The 21663-nt window shown below is 52.5% G+C and overlaps 1 protein-coding gene across 4 annotated transcripts in view; it reads right to left on the bottom strand.

The window, feature by feature from the left end:
• Nucleotides 1–21663, bottom strand: part of PRIMA1 (proline rich membrane anchor 1) — a 53302-nt gene that overhangs the window by 5790 nt on the left and 25849 nt on the right. For all 4 annotated transcript variants that reach the window (XR_004423300.1, XM_033109381.1, XM_033109380.1 and 1 more), the window contains exon 4: nt 6546–6675. Coding sequence is in view for 3 of the 4 variants with exons in the window: in XM_033109381.1 (XP_032965272.1) it covers nt 6546–6675 (130 nt within the window). In the remaining variant the exon portion in view is untranslated. The remainder of the gene's footprint in view (nt 1–6545; nt 6676–21663) is intronic.

The raw sequence follows: 21663 nt of genomic DNA, 5'->3' as shown, positions 1-21663 counted from the left end.
CCCTCTTTTCCTTTCCCCCAATACTCTGAGTTCCCCCCACCTTCATAGCCCTCACTGTTTTTAAAAATACCTCATTTATTAATTTGCTGGTGTGTGTATGTGTGTGCGTGTGTGTTTAATCAGCTTCCCCCACTGGAGGGGGTGGGATAGGGTGATGTGGCGGGAGTGGGCAGGGACTCAGTCTTGTTCATCTCTATATCCCCGGCACCTAGTCTAGTTCCTACACACAGTAGGTGCTCAATAAATATCTGTGAACCAGCAGTGACTCGCTGTGCAGCCCTGGGCCAGTCAATGCATTCCAAGCCACCATCAGAAGAGACTTGGGGGCCAGTCCGGTGACTCAGGTGGTTGGAGCTCTGTGCTCCTAATGCTGAAAGCTGACAGTTCGATTCCCACATGGGCCAGTGCCAGATGGCTCAGTTGGTTGGAGCGCGGGCTCTCAACCACAAGGTTGCCAGTTCGACTCCCGGAAGGGATGGTGGGCTGTGCCCCCTGCAACTAACAACGGCAACTGGACTGGAGCTGAGCTGCGCCCTCCACAACTAAGACTGAAGGGACAACAACTTGACTTGGAAAAAAGTCCTGGAAGTACACACTGTTCCCCAATAAAGTCCTGTTCTCCTTCCCCCTCCACCACAAAAAAAAGAGAGTTGAGGGTTCAAAAGTGCCCGCTGTACTGCAAGTGGCTCAGCCATTAAAGGCTGATGGCACCAGAGCCCTGCAGTCATGCGCATGCTCAGTCTCACGTAGGCTGTGCACCCTGAGCTCACGCCCTGGGAGCACCACTTGATTATTGCCTGCAATTAATGGTCTGCAGGACCGACCAAACTGTTCTGCAGCCTTTTATTGGTCTTTTAGCCAATACTTTGTAAATCAGAAGGAAATGGCTGTCAAGTGGCTTAATGGCAAATCAATGGAAGAAGGTGAAGGACCAGTGCCATGGATGGCCAAAGGAGGCCATGCTCTTCCTGTGCTTGGAGTGTGGGGTGGCTCATGGGAGAGGCCTGGGATGGGGGTGGGGGCATCATCTCTCCGCAAACAGGGCTCTTATCTGCATGAAGGGTGTGGCCTTGGGGGGGCTCCTCCCCCGGCAGGTCAGAGGCCTGGCCCTCCTCCCGAGGCAATGGGCACCCTGGGCCTCGGAGCGTCATCTCAATGACTGGCACTGTTAGTGCTTGTTTGAGGGGCACACCCCTCCCTGGACCAGGAGTTCTTTGGTGTCTCGGCTCACAGAGCCGTGGTTTTCCCTTCAGCTACTCCTTTCCCATCGTAATACACGGTCCTTGGGGGGAGGGTGTCCGATTAACAGCCACTTCTCCCCCCACAGGGTGTGTGTCTTGAGGGCAGGGCCTGTGCCTGAAGCACCCCCACCAAAGGGCCCGTACCAAGCATTGCTCTAGCATTAGGCCCAGCCAAGCACTTCGGTCAGCATTTACACGGCTGAGCAGTGGACTGACCTAGTGGCAGTGGTCCCCCTGCCATCCCTGGACAGGGAAGCAAAGACTCAGGGAGCTGGGTGGAGACGTGGAGGATGCTCGTTTTACAGATGAGGAAAGCAGGCCCAGGGAGGGCAGCGACACTCCCTGAGCGGGGCGGGGGCGGGCAACTGACTTCAGTCCAGGGCCCTTTAGACACCTCCGGGCTGTGTGATGACAAGTGCATGCCAGTCTGGGGGTAGGGAGGAAGCTGGGTGGGGGCACGAGGGCACAGAACGCCCCAGGGCTCTGGGGCCTGGTCACCCTGTGGCTGTAGATAAAGAAGCTGTTCACAGCAAGCTCACGGCAATGAGGCCACTGAAGTGCCAACTGCATGGGCTCCCATGGCAGGGGACCCTCTGCAGTTTGGGGTAGTTGACAGGGGCCACGGGGCCACTGCACATGCTGGTCTCACTGGGAGCAATGCCCCATCTCAGCTCCCTGGCCTGGTTAACATCCACTCTCTTCCAAGAAACCTCTCGGGCCCCAGGCCCGGGTGAAGTGCCCCTCTTTTGGGTTCCCCAAACCTCGGAGCCCCCTGAGCACCCTATCAGCCGGCACAGAACTGGGACTTTGGGAACCGTTGTTGAGTCACAGATGAAGATTGGTTCACTGAGTGTGTGTGGGAAGTGCCGATTCGAGCCCCCTCCCACCAAGGTCAACGCCCAGCGAGGGCTCTGCTTCCCCATCTGCTCCTTAGTCTCCCTCCCCTCCCTGCAGAGGCCTGTAGTCCCCAAGGCCCACACTCCAGATGCCAAAGCGAGCTGGCATCTCCAGAATCACCTCTTTCCTACCCCAGCTGATTCTAGAACCATCCTCCCAGCAATCTGGTTCTGAAAAGCTGTGTTTAGGCCCGTCACAAAGATTGCTAGGTTCCTCCCCTAGGACTCCAGGCTCCTCCCCTAGGACTCCGGACTCCTCCCCTAGGACTCCAGGCTCCTCCCTAGGACTCCAGGCTCCTCCCCTAGGACTCCAGGCTCTGCCCCTAGGACTCCAGGCTCCTCCCCTAGGACTCCAGGCTCCTCCCCTAGGACTCCAGGTGGTGAGAGTTTAAAAAAAAAAAGCAGGGTTTAATCACTGACTTTTCTTTTTAATGGTTTTACAGTGACATTAAATGCTTTTGTTTCCTGAGAGAAAAAGGCATGTTTCAGATAAATTATTAACCAAAAAGAAATGGCCATGAGCAAGAAATCCTCCATTTACCCCGGAGAGAAATGTACAGACAGCTGGCTTGCGCCATGCTGTCTCTTACAGCCCCCAGCAGAGGTCAGCCCGGGGAGCAGTGAGGGGCACCGCCTCTCCTACACCAGTGTAACTTATGCTGCCACCTTTCCCTCCTCCAAGGTGTTACTCCTCCTCTCTGCTCAGCCTCCCTCCAGGTGGGTTCTGGGAGTGCTGGCCTCTGTTTCCGCCTCCACTTGACGGTGAGCAGAGCCCCCTGTAATAAACATCTGTCCTTGGGGGCTGGGATGCGCCTTCTGGATTATGAAGGTCTTGGGCAAAGGGCTGGGTTTTATTCCCCGGTCCCCAGGTCTTCCCCAGCGCAGAAGACAGATCACGGTGTTGGGACAGAAAAGGAACCGTGATGCGGTCTCCATTCACATCCCCATCCACCCTGTGCTCCCAGATGCTGCTGATACCTAAGACTGTACCTCCTGGGCTCCCCGGTTTCTTGGCTTTGACAATGGGAGGCGGGAGACCCTGGAGAGAGGTTGGGGCATGTCCTCCCCCTCCTTCCTGCTTTGGGGCTGCATCTCTGGCAATTGAACCACAGCTCCTGTGGATGGGGCCTTTTCGAGTCTCTCGTTCTCTAGGTTCCCGTGGTATCTTCCCTTGCCCTGGTCCTAGGGGGCTAACCCCTCCCACTGCTGCTGGTTGTGGCGTGCTTCAACAGCTCCACTGGCTCCCTGCACCAGCCCACACCCTTGGAGGGAGCTCCACCCACGCCCCAGGAGGAAAGGATCCACCCCCGCACTCCTGGCAGAAGCCCTATCCACCCTCTTGGAGGGAGCAGCGCCCCCACTCCTGAGGGAGCTCTGTCCACACCCCTGGAGAAAAGAAAGGATTGATGCCCACATCCCTGGCAGAAGCCCCGCCCACATCCCTGGAAGGGATCAACTGAGCCACCTGAAGTGAGTTTTCTTTCCAGGCCCCTAACAGACTCTGGGACCAAGAGCTCAGAACCTGTGGAAGGGGTCAGAGGGCAGACAGTAGGCCCCTCTGGCTTTCTGAGGGGAGGCGAGGGTGGCGCCCCCACACGCCTTCCTGGGCGATCCCTACCCCCGCTGAAGCTAAGCCCAGCATGCCACAGCTGGCTGACACTGCCAGTTGGATATATTAATGGGAGTTTGTTCTCCACCTGTGCTCCCCTTGCCGAAGCGGGCAGCACATTTCTGCAGAAGTTTGGGACAGACAGGGAGACTGTATCTTTTGGAAGAACCTTAACTTATTAAAACGATGCTTTGCCTGTCTCTGAGGGGGAGGGGAAGTGGGAGGGTGGTCCTTGAGGGCACTAGTGCCACTCTCTGGCAGTGCCCCAGGCGCGTCTTACACACCCTTCCTCAAAACCGCCCCCCCCGCCCCCCGTCTCGCTCATGGCGCCCTCCAGCCTCATAGCCCACATCACAGGGTCCACCTGGTGCCCTGGTGCTTGTGCTCACAGGGTGCCTTTGCCAGGAGTGCCTTCCCTGCTCTGATTCTTAAAACCCTCCCATTGCAGCAGCTCCCAGCTCAAATGTGGTATCAGCCCATCAGGGTTAACAGCGATGCCCTCGGGCGCCCACAACGGCTCCTCCCACAGCCTCACCCACCTGCCTCTGCCACCTGCCTTATCACACAGTCATTCACACACCTGCCCCCACAGCCCTGCAGTCAGGGGAGCAGCCCATGGGCACAGCCTGGGTCTTACCTATCTCTGTACCCACAGAGCCTGTACACTCAGTAGGTGCCCACAAAACACTTGGGCATTGGACTAGCTGTGTCCCCGGGGAAATTCCAACACATCCACCTTGATTTCCAAGGCCAAGTCTGCTCCTGAATTACAGGGTCTTGGGACATTTCTGTCTGTCCTTCTGGCTTCAGAGGGCCTAGAAACACCCCACCACACCTCCTTTCCAGGCACCCCTGAGGAAGGGCAGCCAGGAAGAACGAGGTCTGTTTTCAGCTCAGTACCAGAGTGGAACTCATCAGTAACTGAAAGGGAGCTGTGGTCAGAGCTGGGCTTTGGAATCACAGGTGCTGGGTACAAATTCTGACTCCACTGTTCCCTGGTTGTGCCACCATGGGCAGTTCCCTTAACCCTTATGAACCTCAGTGTCCTCATCTGTAAAATGGAGCTGATTGGGAAAAGACGAGGTGAGGTGAACTGAGAGAATGTTGGTGAGAAGATGAGCCCAGGGCTTGACTGAGGTTATTCCCGTTATCTATCTATGATCTATCTATCTATCCCAGTTTTTGGAGGTTGCTTTGCACATGAGTGTTGGGGGTAGAAAGGGCTCTGGCTGGGAGGCAGATCCCAGGGCATGGCCTGTCCTCAAGGAGGCGTGGCACCTGGGCCCTGGACCCGCCATGTCTTGCCTTGTCGGAGCAGTCTCCAGGACAGTCCCAGGCTATTGGCTTGACATGTCCCTTCACCCTTCGTGCCTGACCACGCATTTATTTAAGACTTTAACTTGATATTTTACTCTTTGTGCTTTTGAATTATTAAACTGAAATCACATAGAACAGTGGATTAAAAGGGTCAGGTTAAATATTTTAGGTGTTGTGACCATCCTTAATGTAGATCCTGTAACTTTGGGCCTTAGGGAATTTTTTAGAAAATTGAGAAATATATTAACAATCCTTATGACTTTTTGGTGTTTTGCAACATTTCTCTTTGTCTTTTGACTCTAGCTTCCTCCAAGGTCCCTGTGCTAGGGAGGCCATTTTTTGGAAGCTTGATAAGACTGGAAAATCAAGGGACCTAGCTAGAGCTGCTATGTTATAACTCCAGGGGGCGCCATTCACACCGTGGCCTACTCTGCCGTACTTAGGGACGAGGGCACGGCCCAAATCGCCTCAGATCCCAACAATAGCCACACTGTGCAGCAAATCCTAACTCAAGTAGGGGATGGTGCCTTGTAACCTTTTTTGAAAGGCAAAATGACATGGTGATTACAGAAATTACAGCAAATGTTACTGAAAGATAGTTTGCTATTTGAATCATTCATGACTTCACTTGGAACACTCCTATTCATCCTTCAAAACCCAACTTGGGTGTCACAATTACTGCAAACTTTCTCTGAAGCATCTCAACCTCTCTCTTCTCCCAAGGGAAGCACTGCTCCCTCCTCTGTCCTCCTTCTTCCTCTATCTGCGACTATTGAAAGAACAGAAGCTGGTGCAGTACTTGCTGAGCACTTCCTGTATACCAGGCACTGCAGAGTACACATATTGTGCATACTATTTACAGCAGACACCTCTCCACTCCTCAGAGCAGTATGAGGTAATTCTTTTCTCTCATTTTACAGATAGGAAAACTGAGGGCCAGAGAGGTAATGTGATTTCTTCCTGGTCACACAGCTCGAACTGGAGCCTGAATTTAGATGTGACTCCTAAACCCAGTCCCCACTCCAAACCAGCATGGCGTCTCCCTCCAGTGGCTCCATCACCCACCCTGCAGGGATTATTTCCATACTCCCAGGCCTTGAGTGAGTGCCCAGGGGTGGGGCCTACAACTTACAGGTTAAGGTCACTTTATCCTACACGAGACCTGACATATAATTGGTGCTCATAAAATGCTTGCTGAACTGAATTCCCTAAAAATGATGGAGGTACAATGTCTGAGAGCAACTTTAAATGATTTCAGCAAAGAAAAAGCTAAGAGGAAAAGTTGAAGAGATGTAGCAAATATTAGCCAAATCTTGATCACTATTGAATCAGGGTGAAGGTGGACGAACAGCCATGGTACATCCTTTCTGCTTCCTGTAGGCTTAACAATTTTTATAATTACAAAAACACACATGGGGGCGGGTGGAGGAGGCCCAAGCCCAGCTGGGGTCCCCTGAGGGCTCAGAGCCGGTGGGCACTCACCTTTTTATGGCTTTGTAGCAAATGATGACGAGCACAGTGAGAAAGACCAGGGAGGCACAACATACCGCGATGATGATCACCAGCCCTGACCACCAGCTTTCCTCAGCAGGGCACGAGGTAGAGTTGGGAGCTGAAAGAGACAGGAGCACCCTGAGTCTCCCCTGGATGAGCGGGTCCCGCCGGTGTTACAGGTGGAACATCGTGGGTGACACCAAAGGTGGCCTCACTACCATCCATTGCCCAGATGAAGGCTCCCTGACCTGTCCTGCTGTCCCCACCCCCGCTCCGGCAGTAGGTGACATCATGGCTGGCCCCCAGCCAGGCGGCACGCTCCAAGCAGGGGTTAAGCACCGTGCCACGGGCCATCCATCCTCCCTTGGCATGAGCTAACTGACAGCAGGGTCAGGTTTAATTTCCCATGAAAAATAACAGAACATCTCATTCTCTCAGTTGAGGCATTAAATCTGTTTCCTCTGCAGGTGGGGGTGGGGAGCAGGGCTCATGGGGACACTGGGGGAGGAAAGAAAGAAAGGGAGGTTTGTCAATATCAGTTCTTAAGCTAATTTCTTGAGAGGGGCAAGCTGTCTCCCTTCTTGGATTTGGCCCATGTGGTGGGTACCTGCAGCCGTCTCAGCTTGCACGGGGTGGCCAAAATTTGGAAGAGTCTGTCATTGACCAAGCATCTGACAGTGGGTGCTCCAGGACCCCTTTGTCATTACTCAAGCCTTGGGGTCCTTGGGGGTGAACCTGTCCTCCCCCTTGACACAGGCTGGAGTGGATGCAGCGCAGGTGTAGACCAGGCTCGCAATAAAGCCGCTCCCTCTTCTCTGAGAAAAGCAGACATCACATAACCCCCTCCCAGAGGCTCTGGAAGACTCCGACACAACTGAAGGGAAGCAGAGGAAATGAGAGAGGGAGGGAGGGGAGAAAAGAAAGGGAGAAAAAGGGAGGGAAAGAGAGAGGGGCTGTTGGTGGGGGGTGGATGGACGGACGGACGGACAGACAGACTGATGGATATGCAGACACTACTACTAGCTTTGGTCTTGAAGACATGTGAATCATGCAAAAGTATCAAAGCTGTGCCCTAGAGTCTGTATCCACTTAATAATAGACACCTCGAGGGGTACCACAGTATGTGGGGACTCAGTGAATGATTTCCTAAAGGATACCGTGGACGGCTTCATTATTATTATTGTTGCTGTTGTTATAATTATCAAGGTGTAAATTACACAGAGAAACGCACCCATCCTACATGTGCAGTCTGTTCCGCTTTGACAAACGCGTACACTAGTGTAAGCCGTGCCTCTACCATGACAGAATATTCCCATCACCCCAGCAGGTTTCCTCGGGCCTCCTTCTGGTCAATCCCCACCCTGGAGGCAACCCTTATTCTGCCTTCTCAAATCATAGATCACATTTGCTTGTTCTTGACATTCACATGAATGGAATCATGCAGTGTGTGTTTTTTCTTTGCTTCCTTTATTTAGCAAAGTGGTTGTGATATTCATCCATGTTGTTGCATGTTTCAACATCTCTGTCTTTTTTATCGCTGAGTAGTATTCATTCTATGAATGCACCACAATGTGTGTATCTGTTCACCTGTTGATGGACACCGAGGCTGTTTCTGGGTTTTGACTTTTGTGAATAAAGGTGCTAAACGTTCATGTATACGTCTTGGCATAGACATGTTTTCGTACTTCTCTTGAAAAACATCTTGGGGCGGGCTCCCTGGGTCCTATGGTGTGCGTATGACACGTTCTGAGGAACTGCCACGCTGTTTTCTCCCAGTGCGTATACTCTTGTACTCCCGTATTCCCCTTGGGAACAAGGAAAGCCAGGAAGGGAGTGGTTACAGATTACTGAATTGTTATCAACCTGGCATCATCGGCAGCTGCATTAGGAGATCCAGGAAGCCATTATGTGCTTCCGGAGAACAGGTGTTAAAACCCATTAACAAGTGCAAGGTCCCCAGGGGTGGACCTCAGATCATCACAGAGACCAAGCAGATTCAGAAATGATTCCGGAGAAATGGCTGGGACAAGGACGTCACCAAACCACATGGCTGCTCTCAGCTGGGGCGAGATCCAGCCTTTAGAGACCCCAACATTGAAAAGATGTGGAATATATTATAGAATTCAAATAGGAATAAACTCCAAAATAAGGGAAAGGAGCTGCAAAAGGATTTTCATTTTCCCCGTGAAGAACTTCTCCAGTGTTTTTCTGAGTGCGTGAAATACCAAACACAACACACCACCTCAGTTCCTCAGGCAGTGTTCTTGAAGGTACCATCATTTGCTAAGCACTGACTCCAAGGCACACTGCTAGTCTCAACGGCAGAGCCCATTTACACCCCACTTTTGTAAGTGGGGTGACTGCGGCCACCTGGCCAGGGGCCTGCCACTTCTGTCTCCTAGGCAGAGCTGGCCGTGCATAGGAGATGTTTGACTGACAGGAGGGAAGAGTGAGCAATGAATGAATCAAAGGAACAAGCTCAATTTCGCAAGATATCGTGCAGCAGTTCTTAGAAGAAGGGAGTGATAGCCACGTCCTTTGTTTTAACTTTACTTATCCTCTGTGAGATGGACGCTACCACTTTATCCCTGGCTCGGCTTCTTGACCTTGTGTGTGGCCACCTTGACAGGCCAGCACTCGCTCACGTGACTCCCTGTTTCTTGAGTGTAGTCTGAGTACCAGACACTGCTGGTGACACCACGGGCATGCAGTGGGTCTCTGGGGCATCATTACACATCTCTCCTCTCTGTCGAAGTCTTTGGTGATTCAGGCCCAGAATGCCTGAATGGTTTCCTGGCCTATCCCCAGGAGATGCACTGGCCGAGTACTTATAATCGGCCTTAATCACGGTTGGGTGAGGAGGTGCCACCTGCAACAGTTACCCTCTCTGCTTCCTGCTTCTCGAAACCCAGCTCCCAGCCCATCAGACAGGTCACAGCCACGGAGAGTTCAGCCCAGCATGGGTTGGTCGAGGGCTCCTGAGCTGTAGACACCAGTCTCCTTCAAGGGGGCAACGTCCATGAATGTGCTTCCTGAACCACAGACGACACACTCAGACTTTGCTGTGGGACTCTGAAGTCAGAAGCCAGCCCAGGCTTCATGACACTGCCTGGTACTTGCCATCATTGTGTCTCAGGTACTGTGCTGAGCACGGGGGACAAAGGTGAAGGGGGTCACACAGCCCCATTCCAAGGGACAGTCTCATGGCACAGTTGGCCCTTAGGGTGTGTGGGGTCCCTTTTGGTTCCACTCCCTCCGGGCCACATGAAGGTTTTTGAAGCTGTCCAGCATATCTAGGAAGGGTGCACGTGCTGGAGGCAGCGCACACACTGCCCGCTGCGGAGGTGTTGAGGGGTGTGGGGGACTCTGACCAGCACGTTTGCTCCCGCCCCGTCTCAGCTGGCTCACCTAAAACGCCTGCTGGTTTTATCTAGCTCGCGAGAACAGCGAGGGGTCCAGGAGCTTTGCTAAAACACCCATTAGAGGCAGGACCTGTTTCATAGACCCTGTGGACAAAGGAGGACACTGAGTCTCAGAGGAGGGAGGAGAGGCCCTGTCAGCACGTCTGTCAGCCCTGCTTTACATGCTTCCCCCAAGTACCACGAGGACATGGGTTCTCAGAGGTTCCGTCGTGGGCTGAGGGCCCTTCCTCTTGCACTGCCTCGGTATCCCCAGCACCAAAGTCCACTAAGAAGGAGGAGGAGTGGGGGGCAGGGCCCTCAGCCTCCTCCCTGTCTCCCCACCCCCACACAGAGCCCATTGTCTGCCAACACAAGGGGCCGACTCAGGCCCAGAGCTACCCATTCATGGGCACAGGGCATCCATGGGGAGGTCTGTGCCAGGGCGTCCACCCTCCCACACAGGCCAGCTCGGGTGTGGGGCCTTTCACTTGTTTCCTACCCCGAAGGTGCCAGAGTGTGTGGCAGGACTTTAAAACCACAAACATGGGATCAGACATGCACTTTATGCACACCTCTGGAATGAGCCCCATTTATAGAGAGAAAGAAGTCGCCTCCTTTGGAACTGGTCCAAATGAAAAGAGCGAGTATCTGTATCTCAGCTTGTGGGGGTGGGGGCACCCCTTCTCTGCCAATGGGAATCTGGCTCAGGTGTGGGTACAGCACAGAGACCCCCCTCTTTGATAAGTCTTCCTGATTCCTCCCTCAGACCAGAGGTTCCCACAGCAGGAAACCCCTGGCTGCCCAGTAGGCAGAAGGCATGAATTCCCTGCCCACCAAGCTCCTGGGTATGTGTGTGCGAGTGGGCGTGTGCCTTTTTCAGAAGCAAGGGGCACCCTCTCTCCACTCTGCGGGACGGAAGCAGGTTGAGGACACAGCAGCCTGAATGGGGTTGCCTGCAGTACCAGGGAGGCAAGGCTGTGTGTGCTTGGCCTGCTTTGGGGGCCATCTGTCTTGCCCACCACCCCTCCCGTGGTCCTCCTGGAGGGGGGCCTTCCAACCCCAGCCCAGGAGCCCCTTCCTGCTCTAGCCAGCTGAGCATCTGGGCTTTCATTCACTATGGACAGAAACTGTTGGCCCCCAGAAGTGCAGAAGGTGAGGGGTCCTGCCAGAAGACAGAGCGAAGTGGAAGTATGCCACCAGGACAGGCTCAGGGCCCCAGGGGGGCCTGAACTGTGTGGTGGACGAGGCTGAACACCTCGCTGGGCTTCAGAGGAGACTGGCCCTACCCTCACAGCTGCACCAGTGACCTCCAAACGCCCTCTGCCCTCGGCCACTTCTCAGCAACTACCCCATGTGTGCAGCGCCCCTCAAACCCCCATCCCCTGTGCGGGAAGCATCTGACAGTGAGCTACCAGTTCCATGCCCTGCCCTCCTCCAGCTCAGGCCCCAGCCTGGGGGTCAGCATTCCCTCTGCTCCACAGCCAGGCCACCAGTGTCCATATCCTGTGCCTGCTCCCTCCAACCCCCTCTCCACTTGCCCTTCCTCTCTCCCCTACCCCTCTCCCTGACTCCAGGCCTGCACTGGCCCTTGCTCTGTTATGATTGTCACCGGCCGTCTTCCCTGGGGTACCTCCCCCAGCAGTGATTATACACCCTGGCTTTGAATCGGAAGGACCTGGAGTTCAAGTCCAGATTCTGACCTTGGGAAAATCATTTATTCTTTCAGATTTAATCTCAGTTCCTTCCACTGTAAGTTGGGGGAAAGCAACAGAACCTCCTCCACAGGCTGGCACGCAGCAGACACCCCTCGGCTGCCCACTGCAGAGTTACCCTGGGCATTACAGAAGGCACTTGGAGGAAGGGATATTTAGGTTGAGCCCTACAGGGCGGGCGGGGGAAGGAGGTTCAGCCTATGCGAAGTCCTATCTGGATTGGCCTGGGCTAGCCAGGGAAGGGACAGGGGCACAGGCTGCTGGCACCCACAAGCCTCTCTGCTCCCCCTGCTGGTTCCTGCAACCTCCCGGCTGAAGGGGCGCTGGGCCCTCCCATCTGTGACTCCCAGCCTGTTGCCCGAGCTCCACGGGACACTCACTCCTCTGACTGATTGATTTCTGCCTGGTGTCCTGGGCATGGAGCCCAGTGTGGTGGCAGTGTGGCTGTTATCATCAAGGACATTGTTCTCAGGCTCGGCTCCTAAAGGGAGCATTAAAAAGGACCCAATACATTATTAATAACGGTCTCCATCATGCCTAATTAGGAAACCTATGAATTGGGTTTAAGTCTCTGGGGTGGGCGCGGCCATGGCTTTTCCCGATGCCAGGGGTAGATGTGGGGGAGGCTGGGGCAGGAGCTGGGGTCAGCAGGCTGCTGCCTGGGGTCATCCATTCTGCTTCTGGTGGCCACTGCTGAACTCGTCTCCCCTTGTTCTCCACCCAAACAGCCCTCTGTGTGAGGCTCCCTAAAGCCAGGACTTGTTACTCAATAGCACTGCTCTCTCTTGGTGGCTGCAGTCCGCCCTTTCTCTGGTCCTTGCTCTGCACACCCTCACCAGGTCTGCCCAGCCTTCTGTTCCCACCCGGGGCTGTGGATGCACTGCTGCCCAGAAGGTCCCCAGCCACCAGCTTTAGAACAGCGCAGCTCTGTCGAGAAGTGACGAGATGGTGCCACTTCGGGAAAGCTCTGGGGGACCCCTCGAGTCCACCCTCAATGCCCTGACTTATCATCATTCCAGCGCTCAGCCATTCTCTCACTCAGCACATACCTGCTAAGAGCCTGTTATGTGCCGTGCACTGCGCTAAATGCCGGACTATGATGGTCAGCCAGACAGACAGGGCCCTGCCCTTGTGATGCTTGTAGTCAGCTGGGGAAGGGACACTAATTCAGCCATCACTAGATCAATGCATACCACGATTCCTGCCTTACCGAGACACTGGACTGTGCACGTGCCGCAGGTACAAACAACAGGAAACCACAGAAATAATAATTCCCTGAACACGGGTGCGAGCCTGCGTGAGTTGACTGAGAATAGTGAGCTCGTTTTGTTTGTGAGAGGCTCATGACCTTGGGACAGGAAAGTGCTCCTGGTGGTAAATGCTAAATGCCGAGCAGAGTCCCCGCACATGGTTGATACTCAGTAGATGTTGGATCACTTTCTCCCCATCCAGGGGGCACTTAACAGATGATGGCGCCTCATAAATGCTCCATCAGTAGAATCTGCTCTGTCTACACATCTGTAACCATTGGGAGGATGGGTTCAGGATCAACTCAGACCAGTGGTTGATATACTGGCCCACAGGGCAAATCCGGCCCACCACCTGTTTTTGTAAATAAAGTTGATTGGAACACGGACACAACCCATTTGTTTACATATTGTCATGGATGTTTTCTGGCTACATCAGCATGGCCCCCAAAGCCTGAAGTATTTACTTTCTGGCCTTTTACAGAAAAAGTTTGTCTACCTAACTAGGCTGGTCTTCACCTGAGATTCTTAGATATGCTTAAGAGAGCAGTCTGAGGGCACCCTGAAATTCTACCCCCAATTTTCATTTTGCAAGTGAACATTCCATTCCTTCCATTTTATTTTTAGAATGGCTCTTTACTCCAAACATCACACCAACACCTGGTGGGAGGTCCCCAGGCATGTGGCACAGGGCGCTGCCCTCTGGGAGTTTCAACAGTGACAATGAGGTGACGAAAGCACAGAGCCGATCGTGGAGCCTAACTTGGCCATAGCTCACCTGCTAAGTGACGCCAGACAAAGCCCTGAAATTACAAGCTCCTCATCAGTTGGGGTGATGGGGAAGGTTGGTGCCAACTCTCATCCTGGGGTCCTGCAATCGATAGAAGGTGAGGTGATCACAGCAACCTTCTTCCAAAGGCAGGTCTGGGGTCCTCGAGTAGAGGCGATGGGATTTGGACAGATTTAGGGCTGACAGCCCCAGGAACTGCCGGCCCTCTAACTATCCTTCAGTGTAGCAGACTGATGCCCAAGGCAGCGACAGCCGCCACTTTGGTGCCAGGTTCCAAGACTCTGGCTCCTAATGTGACGAGAGGCTCACCCTCAGTGTTGGCAGCTTGGTTCCATTCCTTCTCTGCAGGTTTTAAGCAAACAAGAGAGCCGTTGGCCCCTCCTCCTCCCCTCTGGGCCCCTCTGGGTACATCTTGGGGTCTGTTTATTGGGCATTCGGCCATCAGCTGCTGCAGCAGCCACCTGCCCAGGGTTGGCTCTGGAGGTGCACAGACGACGTGGGAGCTGCTTCCCACAGCACTGAGGAGCAGAGGACATGCAGCTACATCTGACCTTCCCGGGCACCAGGGACAGCAGCAGCTCCTTCTTTGGAAGATGTCCTAGGGCTGCTGGGACAGCCAAGCCCAAGGGGGAGAGCCTGAGGACCCCCCAGAGAGTCCTCAACCAGTGACTGACAGGTGCCAGGTGGGACAGTCTGTCCCCTGCTGCCAGCTGGGGACAATGTGAAGCACAACTAACCTCCAGTCCCCTCCGGAGCGGGCTCAGGCCCTTTGCCGGACTGGGCCTGAGGACACGTTCTCACCGGCCTCCTCCCGTGCCGGTTCCTCCTCCTCCACTGCCTCCCATTCACCCCTGGGAACATGTCCTTTAAAAGTCCTTGTCTCCGGCTCTGAGAGGAGGTTCCATGTCAGGAACCTCAGACATGAGGTCACCGAGGTGCTGGAATATCCTGGCCTACCTTCTAAAGAGATGAAATTACATCCCAGAGAGATTCCTGTGAGCTTCCTATGTCCAGATGATTCCTTTCCAGAACCACCCTTTGCTATTTCTCTGGACAGAGCCTAAGTCCTGTTAAAAGGTCCCTGTTAGGTTAAGCCAAGAATGATTTTTGTCCAGATTGCGACCACAAAGGGGTGGTGACACAGCTGAGAAAAATCACTGCTGCTCAATTGGCCTTTGTTTAAAAAAAGACAAGAAAAAAGAAAAGAAAGGAAAAGAAAAGAAACCTGACATGTTTGTGGCTTTGGGACAAAACCATAGTACTAAGGAGAAAAAAGAAACCAACTCATACTGATGGTCCAAGGTTTTATTGATAGAGTAGCCACGAACCACATGCGACTACTTAAATTTAAACTAATTTAATTAAGTTAAAATTCAGTTCCTCAGCTGCACTAGCCATATTTTAAGTTCTCCATAGCCATATGCAGCTAATGGCTACTGTATTTGAAAGCACAGATATAGACGGTACATCATCGCAGGAAGTTTATTGGATGGCGCTGGTTCAGGGTGATGAGAGGTGAGATGTTCCACTTTCCTTTCCCAAAAGGCAGCCAAGGGAAGTTTTCGTACCCCATGGACAGCAAAATAAGAGCCACAATATATGCCAGCAGTGCTACCCTGTTTCCCTGAAAATAAGACCCGGACAATCCGCTCTAATGTGTCTTTTGGAGCAAAAATTAATATAAGACCAGGTATTACATTATATTACATTATATTATATTCATTATATTCATTATATTATATTATATTATATTATAGACCTGGTCTTATAGTAAAATATGACCAAGCCTTACATTAATTTTTGCTCCAAAAGACGCATTAGAGCTGATTGTCCAGCTAGGTCTTATTTTCGGGGAAACATGGTATTTTCAAAGCACCTTTTCCTTAGATTTTAAAATTTTATTTTCATGTCCCTACCCCCCAAGATAGACAAGGCAGGAATTATTAGTACCATTTTATAGATAAGGAAACTGAGGGCTCCTAAGGGCTAAAGAGACAAAGTCACAGAGCTGCTAGAAGAGTGACAGAGTGGGAGCTTCTGAGCCGTAAGGCTTCTGATTTCGCTGCGGGGGTGCTCTAAGACGATGAGGACAGCTGTGGGAGGACCCTACAGCTCAGATCTGATGAGCTGGGGCATTTCTAACGCCCACGCTTGGCATGCACACTCACTCTTTTAATAGCCACATTGTTTGCTGACTGGACACTTATGACCTAAAAAGTCTTCGAGATAATAACAGAGCAGAAGGCTCCACTCTCTGTGATGAGCATGGAGAACCTGTGGCCAGGAGAACCCCGCTACCACTCACTACCCATGATTAACTTCTGTGCCACTCGCCTGAGCAAAGGGAGGGCATGTTGAGACTGGCAGGAAGTCTCAACGTGGCAACCAGCTCCTGCCTGGGAACTTCATTCTCTTTCTGGACAAGCAGCTCAGTTTAAAGATTAAGGCCACAAAACCTGGCTTCTGGCATTGCACTGGAAACCCTCTGAACTTGTGCAAGCACTTCATCAATTGGGACCTCAAATGCCCGTCTGCCAAACGGGAGTCGTGACCTTGGCCTACAGCAGGATTCCCCAGCCTCGGCACTGTTGACATTTTGGGCTGGATCGTTCTTTGCTGTGGGGGGCTGTCCTACGCATCTCCAGCCTCTACTCAGTAGCGCTCCTCTCCCAACCGTGATGACCTAATGTTCCCTGGGGAACAAAATCTCCCAGTTGAAAACCAGGGGCTGGGAGGTCTCCAGGGCTCTTCCACGGCTCCTACCCTTGGTGCAGAGACAGAGCCCTCCCACACGGGCACAGCCAATAGTGCAAACCAGGCTCAGCCTCCCAGAGTGCACCACACCAATCCCAGCCAGTGGAGGAGTTAAGCTGGATGGCCTTCCAGCTGAAACCTAAGATTCCCAGCCAATTGCCTCCATGATGACCCTTGGCGACTCAGAGGCTGCACAGCGGAACCGCCTATAACAGTGTCCAAGAAGAAGCAAACGCATTATTTTCCAAGGCATCCATAATTATCTCTGACAAGTCAAGAGACAATGTGACTTGCCACCCACAGTCCAGTTCATTCTAAATCTGAGGACAAGGAGCCCATTCACTCTCCAGAGGGGCACAGGGCAGGCCAACATCTCTTCCAGGAAATGGTGGCCTTTGGCCTTCTCTGATTGCTGGCAAGGGTGACACCGAAACTTGGGAGCTAAAACAGACACTGCTCATAGTCCCTTGTTTATCTCTGGTGGAAGAAGGGACATAAACCAATGGATGTTCCTTCCTGACCCGCTTGGCAGAACTTCGTCATCTTTCCCAGGCGGAAGGCCCAACAATAGGGGTTCTTCTCAAAGTCCACTGGAGCCCGACCCTTGCCTTCCGGAACAGGACTCCCATGATAAATGGAAGGCACAGTGGAGCACGGCTCCTCTGACTTGTTCTGGGCAGAGCAGCTCAAAGTTGCTGCTCATAGAGGGTGCCAAACCCCAGGAGAGATTAAATCTCCAAATGGGAGCTAGGAACATCTTTCCCATTGGAAAAAGATGCTATAACCGTCGTGTCCACTATTGCCTATGTTCCTGACAAATGCCACACCTCTGGGCCTGCCGGGCTGTTTCTTATTTGTCATCTTCTGGCACATGAACAAATGCCTAAGGTTTCAGAAAATAGTATGGAGAAATATTTTTATATTTAAAAAGATTTCAATGAGCTTAATAGAAATATAATAACAGTCACCGCCTTTGCTAAGCATTTGTTAAGCACCATTGTAGGTGTGCTGATTTAAATGACCTGACTGAAGTCTCCTGATCCATCAGGAGACGAGGATGTCACTGTCCCCATTTACGGAAGTGAGAATAAGCTCAGTGAGGAGCAGTCAATGGCGGAGCCAGAGTTCCAGGACAGTCTGATGCCAAAGTTCATCTTCTTTCCACCACATTCTATTGCAAATCAGGCAAAAACCATGGTCACTGGATTTTAGCGGTGGGGTACCGTGGTCCAGCTGGAAGAGTAGATTTTTAACATGGCCTAGGGAAGCCGTGACCTCTGACCTATGGCTTCCATAAGGAGTGTCCCTAGTCACACTCCCAGCCCTCTCCAGCCTTTTATTTACAAGTCTTGAGGGAAGAGGACAGGACGGAGAGGAAGAGTTTGTAAGAAGCGAGTAAGACCTGGGAGTGCAACGTTTGCTTCGTGTCCACTTTGGATGCCAGGAGTGATGCAAAAGTAATGTAATTCCCAGCAAGGGAGACATGAGGGAGTGACTTATTGTGTCACATTCAGGATGAATCCTCTCCCTTTAATTCCTAGTCACGAGCTCCCTGGACCCCTTCTTCCAAAATGCAGTGGACGCTGAGCATCGCAGGAAGCAGGCCACTGTCACCTGTACCTGTGATTTTTTCATGACAGCTGGCCACACACGTCACCATAACCGACTGTGCCATCATCTTCCTTTGACAGGGACATTAACGGGGCCTTGGAGGTGAGGATTGTCTCACACAGACCGGGTGACACTTCAGGAACCAGCCACGTCCACCTGCTTTAGAAAACCGAAGTTACCAGAACCAGACACCATGGTAGCCAAGGCCCCAGGCGAGGCTCTGCCCGCTCGGCCTCCACCCACCCCCTCACCTGACGCTGCCATCCCCCAATTCTAGAGACTCTCCTGGACCGTAACATATGCTCAGTAACCCTGAAGGTCCTTGCCACATCCAGAAGCTAAAAGGAAATGGAGGCCTCAGGGTTAGGCCAGCTACCCCGGTCCCCTCCCCAGATGCAGCCACTACTGTAACTGCTTTCTGATGTTTCCTTTGAGACAGCAGGTCTATTTATATGTATTCCAAGTGAGACCGCCTGGTATGGACTAAATGTGTCCCCCCCCATTCATATGTTGAAACCTAACCCACACTGTGATGGTCTTAGGATGTGGTGCCTTTGGGAGGTGATAAAGCAATAAGGATGGAGCCCTCATGACTGGGATTAGCGCCCTTAGAAAAGAGCCTCAGTGAGCTTTCTCACCCTTTCTGCCGTATGAGGACACAGCAAGAAGGCACCTCCTATGAACTAGGAGAGGGGCCCTCACCAGACACCAAATCTCCCTGTGCCTTGCTCCTGGACTTCCAACCTCCAGAACCGTGAGAAATACGTTTCTGTTGTTTATAAGCCACCCAGTCTGTGGTGTTCCATTATAGCAGACTGAACAGACCGAGCCAGCACCCCATACACACACTGGAGATGCTCTCATTTGTGAGATGTAACATATATTCCACTTCATATATTTTGTCAGTGTTTTCACACCCGTATGAACAGAGCTTCTTCCCTTCCCTCCTTTTTACCCTCCCCCCCCCCCGCCATACTCTCTTTCTAAGAGCTGAATGGAGTGCCTCTATATGAATGTACCACAATTTATCTAACCTGTTCAGGAGGAGCTGTTTTTCAAATGCAGGACCTCAACTCTTTATTTGTCATTTCCAAACCCGAAAGATAGTTTTGGTGCCCAAACTAATTTAGTAGCAAACCCTGAGCTGCAGAGACGTGGGGTTCCTTACGGTCTTGATTCACCTGTGTAGCATGATATCCACATTTTTCGCTGCAGAAATATAATTGGGTGCTGGCATGCTGGCGGTGTGACATCATCTACAGTGTGTGCATGACTGCTTTTCTAAAATCTAAAGCACTCTGATTTTAGCCCCGTTCCAATACGGGACATGGAGCTTTCCCAGTACTTCTGTTAGATGGAGATGCGTCAAAGCAGACATGATGGGCTCCTGTCCCAAACCCACCCTGAGGCCAACACAGCATCTCCTACCCCGAGCCCATCCACAGCAGTGAGGAGAAACGGCCACTTACTGAAGGTCTCCTGCAGAGGTGAGCAGACCAGAGAACAGAAGCTCACGCCAGTCCTTCCGGGCCACCCTGCCCTTTCCCCACCAGGAAAGGGGTCCTCACCAGGCACCAAAGTCCTTCGAGACACCTGCAGCCACTTTCTCTCTCCTTCCCTCCCCGGCGCACCGCCACCCTGCCTCAAACTCCTTGTCACCCTGACCTGCTCACCCTTCCCAGTCAACCGCAAAGTGAGATGCTGATTTTTAAAAGAGAATAAAGAGATCAGGATTTGAAAAACGTAAGGTATCTTTCTTAAGTACTGTTTCCCTTTTTTGTCTTTTAAAACATTGGGTGTGGCCTGTGTGCATCTAACACAGCTGCCATCCCCAAGTTTCTGAAGGGCAGTGACCCGGGCAATGGCCTCAGTAATGGATCAGTGTTCATCTGTCTCTTTGGGAATACAGGAGGGAATGGAAGCTGTCATCTTGAAAAACGGAAAGGAAAGTGCAGTGATCTTAGGTCCTGGGGCCGCCGCCAGCCTCTCCCTGGCTGCCTCGGCCTCTTTCCCCAGGTTGGGTGAGTGGAAAGGTCCCACAGCCTCTGTTCCTGCCCCCACCCCCGTCTCCATCCATACCTTTCCCAAAAGATCTAGCCAGTCCTGTGGCTTCAAATCCAGCCAGATGCCAACAACACTCCTGTTTACAGCTTTAGCTCCAGCATCTCCTCCAAGCTCCTGACTCAAACTTTCAACTGTGACTAAGCACCACCTCTTGGAGGGTCCACAGGCCAGTTCAGACTTGACGTGTTCAAAACTGTGGTCTGCCTGCTTCACCCTCAGCCTTGTTCTCTCCCGCTCATCCGTTCACCCAGCTGCTCAATTCAGACACCTGGGGTCTTTCCTGACAACCCCCTCCCTCACCCCTGCCTCCATTCAATCCAACGGCAAGTCTCGTCATTTCTTCCTTCACATTTGGCCTCCTAACTGGCCTGTCCCTTCCCCCAATGCATTCTCCACACAGCCACCAGAGGAGTCCTTGGAGAATGTAAATCATATCATGTTACACTGCTGCTCAATACCCTTCAAAGGCTTCTTACCAAACGTAGAATAAAACCCACGCTTTTTACCACCGTGTTCGCTCCCCATTTTGGCCACGCAGGTTCAAATCCTTGTAGGGAAGAATCTAGAAACTTTCCATGCAGTGACAGAACTGCCAGAGCCAGTGGGATAACTTCCAAGGGGAGGATGGCTAAGTTGCGGGATGTGTGTGTGTTTTTTTTTTTTAAAGCAAGCAAGAAAGGGATCAGTCGTCTTACTTAATGGCTGCTCCTCAGAGACAGCAGCATTCAATGAAAGTCAGTCTCCACAAGCAGCTCCTGCTCACATTCCTGCTAGCTTCTTCCGGAACTGGGCGGAAACGTCAAAGCCGGCTAATCCCACGGGACTTTACGTGGCCCGCAGAAAGCATCTTAGAGTGGAATAAGGAGATCAACTGCTTTTCTGGGTGTAAGGCTCAGAATGTTCTCAGAGATGAGATGAAACTCCTTTGTGTATTTCTGCCTGTGAAGGAAGGCTGGGTTCCAGCCTGGCGGCGGGGCCCCCGGAAGTGCGGCTGCTCTCCTCTGAGGCTGTGGGTTAGGGCTGTGGGGACGGATGGCCCTCCAGGGCACTGGGCTCTGTCTTGATGGGAGCAGAAGGTCAGTGGAAATGGGGAATCAAGGAATTAAAGGGGAGAGAAACATTTTTTTTAAAGAAATCTCAAAAGTAGTGAGATCAAATTTGGTAGGTCTTTATAGCAACGGGTTCTGCCATATTTGGGCCAAGAAATGGAGAGCACGTTGTGCAGTATTGAGCTGGACGGGGAGTCTCCTGTTTCTGACAGGAATGTGTAGCAGATGCTGTTAGTATCGCCCACAGATCACTGGGGCCGTTAGTGGTCCATGACTCACCGATGTGGCCAGCAGCGGGCTGCCCCTTGCCTCACGGCTTCCTCCCCATGGAGCTGCTCGCACTCCAGGGCTCCTTCCAGCTGAAGCCACGCCCCTGACAAGCTCCTTCCCCATTCCTGCCCTGCTTCCCTCATTTCCCTACTGCTTCCTCCTGAGAGGAAGCTCCTCCTTCAATAGTAACGCACACCTGAACCCCTGC

This window comes from Rhinolophus ferrumequinum, chromosome 6 (genome assembly GCF_004115265.2).
Source record: "Rhinolophus ferrumequinum isolate MPI-CBG mRhiFer1 chromosome 6, mRhiFer1_v1.p, whole genome shotgun sequence".
Lineage (NCBI taxonomy): Eukaryota > Metazoa > Chordata > Mammalia > Chiroptera > Rhinolophidae > Rhinolophus > Rhinolophus ferrumequinum.
The sequence above is the reverse complement of the archived record's forward strand: the minus strand, read 5'-3'. Positions and strand labels throughout refer to the sequence as shown.